Source organism: Prosopis cineraria, unplaced genomic scaffold (genome assembly GCF_029017545.1).
Source record: "Prosopis cineraria cultivar Desert tree isolate PC_DT_omini unplaced genomic scaffold, ASM2901754v1 PC2055, whole genome shotgun sequence".
Lineage (NCBI taxonomy): Eukaryota > Viridiplantae > Streptophyta > Magnoliopsida > Fabales > Fabaceae > Prosopis > Prosopis cineraria.
Window position 1 is genome coordinate 4,376 of NW_026557380.1, and position 11,272 is coordinate 15,647.

General features: G+C 32.8%; 1 protein-coding gene and 1 pseudogene across 1 annotated transcript; one reads left to right on the forward strand and one right to left on the reverse strand.

The window, feature by feature from the left end:
- Positions 1–499: 499 nt before the first annotated feature.
- LOC129301339 (amino acid transporter AVT6A-like) lies at positions 500–5,407 on the forward strand (annotated as a pseudogene).
- A 1,221-nt stretch (positions 5,408–6,628) lies between these two features.
- Positions 6,629–10,069, reverse strand: LOC129301338 (mannose/glucose-specific lectin-like). The gene is given in 8 exon segments (XM_054939911.1): positions 6,629–6,968; positions 7,582–7,788; positions 7,947–8,180; positions 8,313–8,401; positions 8,404–8,473; positions 9,017–9,253; positions 9,334–9,540; positions 10,046–10,069. Coding segments are annotated over 7 exon segments (1,278 nt in total). The 5' UTR covers positions 9,526–9,540; positions 10,046–10,069; the 3' UTR covers positions 6,629–6,719.
- Between the last annotated feature and the right edge of the window lie 1,203 nt (positions 10,070–11,272).

Here is an 11,272-nt window from a genome sequence, read left to right on the forward strand (position 1 = left end):
TTTAATGGAGTATTTTGATTATAAAATTTTATTAATTACACCCTTAATTAATGATATTTGTTAAAAACTTCATTAATTTTTTTTTTACTAACTCATTAATTGTACCTTTGAACATCCCAAATTTCTTATATTTTTTTGATATCTTACTCCACAAAAAATGTCATATATTTTTGAACAGTGTCTAATTTTTAGTTATAGTGTATAATTAAATTAGGTTGATACATTGGTGGAAAGAAAAACTAAATTGATACAAATTATAAATAAAAGATAAATTATTATTAATTTATTATTCGTTAATTATTTACATGAATAAAATAAATATAAATTTTATTTATAAAAGGAGCGAACCCACGTTTGGCAGATTTTTGTTTCACACGTGACGTTTGGCAGATTTTTTTTTTAAATATCCGAAGCGTTGCCATTGAGGATTGCTTCATGAACAAAACTCCAAAGTGCATCATTTACTCGTGGACGACATTGGCACTGGCAATAGCCTCTCCCCTGTCGGCTCGTTCTGTTGCTCAATCTTTCTCATCACAGCCAAAGGTCCAAGAAGAAACAGAAAATCTTAGTATTTGTAATTAATAATTCATATTCTCAACCTCATATTCTTCATTTTCGTGAATTCGTACGTTTCATAATTGTCCGAGATGCATGCAAATTGTGGGTATTTTAAACTCCGTTCATTAGTCTACGATGGAATCTTAGAGGCACTCACATTAAATGCGTTAGTCCCCTGTCCTCTTCCATCGCTCTCTCTCTCTCAATTTCTTCCTTCTGATATTTTTTTGCTTCAATCTCGGATTCCGTATTTCTCTCTTTCTCTCTGGGTTTTTGGTATTTCTTAAATACAGACCAAAATATCTCGGAGATTGCTTGACTCCTTGCTTTTCTTTCAACGGAGGTTTCGATGCATTACGTTTGCAGAACTGGGTCTTGAAGAACCTTGTTTTTGGATGCATGTCTTGTATAGTTGACCTTGATTCCCGTCTCAGTTTTTCAAATAAACTTCGGTCATTTTGCATTGGTTTTTTTTTTTTTGGGCACATTATTTCGCTTTGTTTTGTTCAAGAGATTAACCTCCTTTTAACGATCGTTGATTTATCAGGTTTGCTTGACTGAATTGCATTGTTCTACCTTCTTATAATTTCTTTCTTTTTTTTTCCCTAAAGCTTGCTTATGTTTCTTTTACAGTGTTACGCCGCAGAAGTTGATTGGAGAATTAATTGATATCTGAGAATGACCATCGGAAATCTTAAAGTTGGGACAAAAAAGAAACATTCGCGAAAGGGCAAAGCAGAGCTTAATGAAAATGAGCCATTGTTGCCTAAAACTCAGGACGTTGATGCTGGGTTTGACGATTTTAATGGAGCTTCATTTTCTGGAGCTGTTTTTAACTTGTCCACCACAATTATTGGTGCTGGGATCATGGCTTTGCCTGCAACCTTTAAAGAGTTGGGAATGTTGCCAGGGATTCTTGTTATCATCTTCATGGCTTTCTTGACAGAGAAGTCTATTGAGTTCTTGGTCAGGTTTACCCGCGCAGGAAACTCTGTTTCTTATGGAGGTCTAATGGGGGATTCCTACGGGAATTATGGAAAAGCTCTGGTGCAAATCTCTGTGTTAATCAACAACATTGGTATACTCATTGTTTACATGATTATAATTGGTAAGATCATATTTGAGTCTTTGGCTTAATATATTTGGCTGTATATCTGCTCATTTTTGCATATGTTTAGATATTACTCAGCCTGGAATCATTGCTTTGTTTTATTATTTAAGTTATTTATTTATTTTTAACAATAAAGGTGATGTGCTTTCTGGAACATCATCAAACGGAGATCATCATCCGGGAATCTTTGAAGGATGGTTTGGTGTCCATTGGTGGACCGGGCGTACATTTGTTATTTTTTTACAACTCTGGCTATATTTGCACCACTAGTAAGCTTTAAGAGAATTGGTGAGTGAGTTCCTTTCCTAAAATTAAAATTACAAACACTTACTCTCATTTATTAAATTACATGTAAGTGAAACTCTTTTTGCATGAACAACATCTATGAAAAAAATTACCTACCATTGAATGGGGAGCATAAGATCTGACCACCCTCCATTTCACAAGTGCTAACAAGAAGGATTTTTTGTGGACTTTTCCCCAAATTAATCATGAAGTCTCTGTTGGAGGTGTTGAGTTTTGACAGAAACTTAGCATTTAGGCTTGAGATGAGTTGCGTACTCCTAGTAGTTGCTTTCAGTCATATTCTGAAAGGGGTAGGTTATTAGAGAAAACAGGTAAAAGAAAAATTCGTAACTTGTTCTGTTGTATATTTTGAATCACATCTCACAAGATATGTAGATATGCGTTATGGTTTTAGGAGCATTCTATTGCTTTGAAACCTCCATACTGGTTCATTCATGTCACTTGCCGTGTATTAAAGCTTTTTATTATCTGTATGTTATGTGGTGAAAAGAGATCTTATTCAAATATATTTGTGTCATATTTGATGATGAAATCATTGACTCTTGCTCTAATGGTTGCAGATTCATTGAGATTTACATCTGCTCTATCAGTTGCACTGGCAGTTGTTTTTCTGGTCATTGCTGTGGGAATTTCAATTGTCAAGATTATAAGTGGAGGCATAGGGATGCCCAAACTCTTTCCTGTCATTACTGATTTCATGTCATTTCTCAAACTGTTCACCGTGGTTCCTGTGCTTGTGAGTGCTTATATCTGCCATTACAACGGTATGCAAGTTACTTTTTCATACCTCAGATGCGGACAACTAGTTTATTTAGATCTAGGTTGGCTATTATTTTGTATGAGTGCAGAGAAGTCAATCAAACAATTTGTCTCTTACCCTTTGGACCTGTTCCTGCCCAGTGAAATAATGAAGTGAATCATGTAAACTGTGTTAAAACTGATCATAAGTGTCAAATCTTGGCAGGATAAATTGGTGTTCAGGTTATTAATTTGATTCATACATTCCTCCTATTCACCCTGAGTCAGATAAAACACTTAACACTTGTCATCCAAGTTTGTCATATGCTTTATTCTGTTAGTAACATGATTAATGCAAGTATTGTCCTTTCCTCTTATCCTTGGTTGTTTGAAGTAGGCGTGGCAATTCTAAACCAACGCCACGAGTATCACTAAAAAATGGTTCTTGTTGCCTAATGTTTTAATTACCTTGGAGCATGACATTGTTACTGTCAGCTTTCAGGATTTACCTGTCTGCACACTGTCTATTTGCAAACCAATATCTGCATTTTATCAACTTGTCAATAATTGATCTGTGTAGATGCTTTATTTGCAGTTCACAACATAAATAATGAACTTGAAGACTCCAGTCAGATGCAAGGGGTTGTGCGTTCTTCCCTTATTTTATGCTCTTCAGTCTACTTACTCACAAGCTTCTTGGGTTCCTCCTTTTTGGTGATGAGACTCTTGATGATGTGCTTGCTAACTTTGATACTGATCTTGGAATTCCTTTTGGTTCTGTGCTCAATGATGCTGTACGTTTTAGCTATGTAGCACACCTCATGCTTGTATTTCCTGTTGTCTTTTATCCACTACGGGTCAATGTAGATGGTCTTCTCTTTGCTTCATCAAGGCCGTTGGTTTTGGATAACTTCAGATTTGCATCAATGACCACTGGCCTCATAGGTCTTATCTTCCTGGGAGCAAATTTCATACCTAGCATTTGGGATGCATTCCAGTTCACTGGAGCAACAGCTGCGGTATGTCTAGGATTTATATTTCCAGCTGCCATCACTCTCAGGTCAGTTCTGACTTTAGTCAACGGATCTTGCTATGTAGTTCAAAGATGAAGATGGTTCATGAATGTAGTTTTTGGATTTGAATCATTACACTAAACTTTTCCACATGAATATCTCTATTTTTCTGTATCTGTATATTGTCTGTGTCTCTAGCGGGTCCAATGTGGCACCCAGAAAGAATATAATGAGCCAGGGAAGACAAAGATTAACAAACATTTTGTGAACTTTGAAGTTTGAACTGTTTGTCTTCTTCCCTATAACACGCTTAAAAAATTGTTGGTCCTTGCTCTTAATGTCTTACCTGCTTCAATGAGCACATCTCTTTGTGGAAGAAATTAATGGAAATTGGGTAGTCTTTGCATGTTTGGATACCAAATTTAATCAATTTTTAAAGGTCAAAGCCATGATTTCATGAAAATATATTCAAAAATCCCTATTATATGAGAAAATCAATTATAAATGCAAAACCATGATTCTGTGAAAAATATTCAAGCACCCCTGTTTATGTCAAAATCAATTATAAATTTAAAATTATGGTTTTCTTAAAAATATCCAAACACCTCTTTACATGCCAAAATCAATTATGAATGAAAAACCATAATTTATAGAATAAACTTTATATGGTCTTTGGATAAATTTTTAAGGAAGTATAATTAAAAGCTTAATTGAAAAGCAGGTAATAGTATCAAGGCAAAAACTATAATCTAAGCGGGTTATGATAGTTATCATCCTTCACTCTTACTGTAAAACTGATTTCCCTTGACTAGATGTTTTTGCTGCTAAGCAAGAATTCCTTTCCATGCAGGCATCAATACAACATAGCAACTAAAACAGACAAGATTCTCTCTGTCATTATGATTGTTCTGGCAGTCTTCTCAAATCTAGTGGCCATTTATAGTGATGCCTATGCCTTGATAAAGAAGAACCAACCTGCGCATAAATGATCTCTCGGGTGAATTCTGCAAAATAAGGCCACTGTTGAAGACTTGAAGGATGGCCATCATGCTGGGATTAGAAAAACACAAGATTCGGGTAAGCTCAAGTAAGTGTTTACATGTAGATTTTCGGATAATCTGTAAAATATATCGACTTCTCTATTGTACCTGAGTCGTAGAGTTAGAAAATGATGGTTTTACTGAAGCTCTGATGGGTTCTTGAGTGGATAAATCTGCTTCAAAATTGGGAGAGTTGGCTTCTCTCCATTTCCCCTCCACTTCTCATCTCAACTATTGGATCTATTTTTGAATGGTTCAGATTTGATGTTTTATAAAATTATTATTAAAATGTGAAATTTTATGAAAAATAAATATAATAATAATTTTATAAAATATCAAATCTGAACTATTCAAAAATAGATCCAATGGTTAAGATAAGAAGTGGAGAGAAAATGAAGAGGGAAAGAAATGGAGAGAAGCCAACTCCAAAATTGGAGGCGTGCTTGGCAGGCTACTTTATAATGTTTCACTGGGCAGGTTGAGAAGGTTGCTTTGTTGGATTTTTCTTTACAAATGCAATCAATGTTTTTAACCCACTTAATTTGTGAACAAATGTAATGATTGGCATTTGTATTCATTTTTTTTTGGATAAAGCATTTGTATATGTATTAATTGTTTCGTGAAAAATAGAAACCTTTGCTTTGCCTGCTTGATTCATAGATTTATGATAAGACAACATTTGAATTTTTTTTAGTTCTTAGTACTCCCTCCGTCTCAAATTATAGGGTATTTTTAAAGAAATTTTTTCATCCCAAAATATAAGACATTTTAAGTAGATTAAGGTTTAATTAAATGCATCAATTTTAATACTATCTTTTATCTCTTTATGATTAATTTTTATCACTTCTCTTTTCAATATATTAAATGATGGATATTTTAGAAAGTTTATATTTTTGTTTTGGAAAGATAAGGTTGTTAAGTGCATTTAGTGAGGTTTATTAGTATGTGAGATTTTATCTAAAAGTGTTTTATAATTTGAGACGGAGAGAGTATAAAATAACTTTTTTTTTTCAGTTTTTACTCTTTATTTATTTGTTATGATTTGAATTCCTAGACGACATTTTAACATGGTTATTCTTTTTTGGTGAAAATTTATTACTCTATATATTTGTTATGATTTGAATTCCTTGATGATAATTTAATATGGTTATTAATTGCAAAGAAGAATAAAATTAAAAAGTTACATATTTTTTCCAACCATTTTAATGATATAATTATCATTTCTTAATAAGTGCGAAGTTAATTAAACTTGTCTTGTATATTAAGGACGGGAGTGAGTATGTGTTAACACTAATTATCCATTAATTTTCTGGTCTATTTTTAATGTCAATTAATTAATTAAAATCTCAAGTACTTTCACATAGATTCTCATATTGTCAGGAATCTAGGTTAGGGCAACAAGGGCTGTCCTCAAATTAAAGCTACCTAAGACAAATATAACGCTACAAGTGCCATAACGTAGCTGATTAAGGTATAAAAATACTTGAATTTTCTTTTTAGGAGTTTCAGGTATTTTTTTATTAAATTAACAATGGTCTGACCTTCCTTAATCTATTAAAATAGCTTAACATTAACCTTTAAGTTTCAGAATAAAACTTAACAAATTGAAAAGGATTGACTCTTGATAAAATGAATGAATATTTATGTACAATTATTGGCCTAAAGATATTCGAAGTTTATAGAAATAAGTTTATTAAAAAAAGTTTCTAAATATTTTTTACCTTAATTTTACAATACAATTTTTTTTTTATAATTCCACCACACTAATTAAGTAGCCATATGGATATAGAATACAATCATCATCGATCAATAAATCAAGCAAAACACAGAGCTATGAAAACCCAAACAATAAAGTGAAAGACACAACTAATTGATGAACACGTCCACATCCACGCATTTATAAATGTCAGAGACAATCATTATATCATTCGTTCATACAAATATCAGAAATTAAATTGTGGTTTCTGGTTTAACGAAGATGCCAATTGCGTCGAGGTAGTGACCAGCCCTTCCATGGAATCCAACCACCGTATTATTGTTTATAGGGATCGAGAAAGAAGTTCCTGAATTGGTTCCGAAAGGTCCGTACGTAGCCATGTTTGTAGCAAATAATAGAGATGTGATCGTTAATAAACTGGCAAAATTTCCATACGTCCCACTTACGGATATTAGATGCTCTGAAGGCCAGTTAATATGAACCTACAAATAAACCAAAATAAATTTTAAAGTATGAATCATGTACAAGTGCTTAATTTGTTGGAGAAAATTACAAAAGGATCTTGGAAAATTAGTAATAACGATTGAGGACCACAAAATTATGAAATTAAATTTAAGAATCATGAACTTTTATAGTTTAAAAATTAATCCTTTGACAAAAATGCCCTTCTTTAAAATGCACAATTGGTTAGCTAGTGTGAAGGGTCTTTCAGTCAAACGATGATTTTTTTAAATTGCAAAAAAAAAATAAAATACCACGGTCCTTAAATTTAATTTCAAAAATACCAACAAAGGTTGGTCCAATAAATAATGATTTGACCAATATCCTGCAAGGTTGTATGACTAAATCTCAATGCCAATATAAAAACTTTATTAGTTGACGATTTGCAAATATCTCTAAGCGCTCCTTAAACTTAGAAGCATGCTTTTACTTTAGTGAATTATGAATTCTCGAAACCTTACTCACTTAAACTTTTTATTATAAAAAATAAATTAATTCAAAATTTTGTAGTCCTCAATCATATTAATTATTTTCTCATGTCCTTGATTGTGATTTTTCCTAGTTTGTTTTATTTAGTAAATAACAAGTGCTTACAATTTGCCTTTCACCAGTGTCATTGGGATTGTAGCCACCAAATGTTGCTGAAGTAATGCCACTTGTGTCCCGGAAAGATATGGATTTGATGTTTAACCCTACATGGATGATTATCTGCTTTATCCCTTCATTTGCTGTATAACTCCATGGACTTCCACCTCGGCCTCCCCAGGGACCTATTGAAATACTTCCTTCTATTATGTTCCTCTGCCATATCACAAATTTGACTCAGCTATTGAAACTTATGCATACATACATAGTTGCATGATTCATATATAAGTCATGAATAGTATAACTCATCGTGAACTCCATGCAAAGCATGAGACTCACATTACACCCATTATCATTATTATAAAAAAAATTACTGGTTTCACATTGATGCCGATTGAGTCGAGGTAGTAGCCTGAACTTCCATGAAATCCGATGACATGAGAACCTTGAATTGGTATGGAGAAAGAAGTGTCTGAAGTAGTTCCGAAAGGTCCATGTGTGGTAAGATTGGTTATGAATGACAGTGATGTGATCACTTTGAGTCCATGATAATCTCCATATGTCCCACTTATGGATATCAGATGCTCTGAATGCCCATCAAGTTCAACCTACTCATTAACATACAGTTGCAATATGTATGCACAATCAGCTCACACAAACAAGAGAAACCAGGTTGGCTAAATAAGGAAGATCTAGAATTAAAAGAGAGAAATGATTTAACTAAATGGCAATAAGCTCACTATTTTTTTGTCACCAATTGCATTTGGATTGTTGCCACCAAATTTTCCGTAGTAGTGCCCGTTAGCGTCTTTGAAAGCGATGGACTTGCCACCCTAAAACTAAAAGCATCTCCACCTGGGACCCCCCATGGCCCAAATGAAATGCTTCCATGTGAATGTACCTGCACCAAAGCCAATGGTCATATAGTCATCTGCTATCACCAAAGAATTGTAAAGCGAACAGGGCAAGATACTAATTTAATAGTTTATTAATTCAAATAGATAGGTTGACCCAGATTTTCATACCGTGACTACCACACTACAATATTTTAAAGCTAGCTTAGCAACAGTAACTTTGCAACTGACAAAAAAGTGTTGTCTATTCCTTAAATACACAACAAGCAACAGTCGTTACCAATTTCAAAAACTTAGACTATAGGCAACGGTTTTGTCCTCCGTGACTATAGATTGTAAAAGTCCATTGTCTTAGATTTTAGATAACACTAGCATATATATACCGTGTCTAGAAACCCATGCCTGACCATTGCATATATAGTTATAAGGTAATAGTTTTTTCACCCCCATAACAACAATTTTTATTTGTTGTCATAGACAAAAAATGTTGTAGTACTAGTGTATACAAATCAGAAGAATCAAACGTAATGGATACATGATTTACTAAAATATATATAAATTCTGTTAGATTTGAATAATGAATTACTTACTGGGTTCACAAAAATACCAAGTGCATCAAGGTAATCACCAGCTCTCCCGTGGAAGCCAACAACAACACTATCTGCTATAGGGATAGAGAAAGGCTTGCCATCAGAAGTTGATCCAAAAGGTCCATAAGTTGTGAGATTTGTGATGAATGATAAGGACTTGACTACTAAAAACCCATCGTAATCTCCATAAGTTCCACTTATAGATTTCAAATACTCTGAAGGCCAACGAATTGGAACCTACAAATGATATAATAATGATATCAATTAATGTATGACAATGAATAATAATATATTATTAATATAACCAATTAAATCACCTTTTTCTCTTCACCCCTATCATTGGTGTTCCTGCCTCCAAATGTCGCAGAAATATGACCATGAGCATCTCTGAAAGAAATGGACTTAATATTGACTTGCTCATGGATGACTATCTCAGTTATTCCACCATTGTTTGCCTTGAAACTCCAATGGTCACCAGCTGGACCTCCCCATGGACCTAAAGAAATCATTCCTTCCAAGGATTCCTGAACACTAACCAATATGAATATTACATGAGCATGTTAATGTGAAAAAATTAACCCCTTAGAGATTCGTGTCATAGTACCATTCGCTTTGACTACTTAGAGATGAATATTGTGTTGAATGTTGATATTATATGCAGCTTTGGATGTATGTGGTGAATGATTATAACTCCTTCAGGTACTGTTATCAATCAGTTCCATAATTTTGCAGGGGAGGAAATTTTAAGAAACTTTTTCAACTTTATTTCCCAGAATGGAAGCCAACTGGGATGCACAATATAAAATTGAATCGGTGCCAAGGCAACTGCAGATGCTTGAAATTTCCTTTAAATGAACCAGATTTAACAGTTTTTCAAATAGTAGAGAAAAAGAAGAAAGCATAGCAAAGAACTGAAGAAGGGAAAGCAACAGTTAGGATAAAGCCAAACTAACCAGCTGGTGTCTGCCGCCGGGGCTACTGAGCTGAAGAAGACGAAGATGGAGTGCGGAAGAGGAAGACTGGAATTACCGTCGGCTCTGATGTGCTGAAGAGTGAAGAGTGAAGAAGACGAAGACGAAGGACTAGAGCTCACGAGTCAATGAAGTCCGCCAGATCACAGAACAGAAAAAAGACAAGAGCAGCCGCGTATCGAGGTCAACAGTATTGACTTTTGAGCCAGTGATTGAACTTGAAGCGTTCACATGCATTCAGTCACACGTGGCCAAATCATGACTGTTTATTTTACTCTAAAATGATATGTGCCGTTCAGTTTAAATTTATTTTTAAATATTTAAATATCATTTTTCTTTCGTATCAAATTATAAAAAAATTTTATATAAATAAATCTCATTAAATATATTTAATAATTTTATATTTTTTTAAAATAAAAATATAAAATTTTTAAAATACTCATCATTTAATATGTTAAAAAGAGAAGGGATGGAAATTAATCATAGAGTGAGAAAGGGTAATATTAAAATTAATACATTTAATAAAATCTTAATCTATCAAAGTGTTTTATATTTTGAAATGAATTTTTTTAAAAATACTCTATAATTTAAGATGAAGGGAGTATTTATTAATTTAAAAATTATAAAAAATTATGATGTTAAATTTAGACTATCTAAAATACATGTAGATAATAAATAGAAATTATAAAAAAATTAATATTAAATTAAGTTATTCAAACTCTATTTGAACTGTTCAAATATATTTAGATATTTAAATTATAAAAAATCTAAAAAATTAATATTAAATTAAATTTAGATTAAATTTGTATTGATCAGATTAATAATTAATAAATTGAGAAAATTTTTTATTTTTTTAAATTTTTTATCTTGATAAAATGTAATTAAAAACAAAATATTTTAAATTTAAATGGTCCTAATTTTATCAAAGATTATGAGTATCATGGTTTTTGTTCTTGGCAGAAAACAATTCAAATTTAATATCAAAATTTTTTATAATTTTTATTAATATATATGATAGTTAAAATATTTAAATATTATTTTAAAATGAATGATAAAGATCATTTTAATATAAAATGAAATGCCACGATTTGCCACGTCCTAATGAGCGCTCAGTGCTCAGTGCTCATCGAATGCGAACGCGGAGTTGAAGGGTTTAGGGTTTGCCCCTATAAAGACCCGCCCGAGCCACACACTCCTGCTTCGAGTTTTGGGTTTTTGCCGTTTTGCTTGCAAAAAAAACTACCCATTTCAAACGGGTTAACTCCGGTCAATTATTAGAATGTCT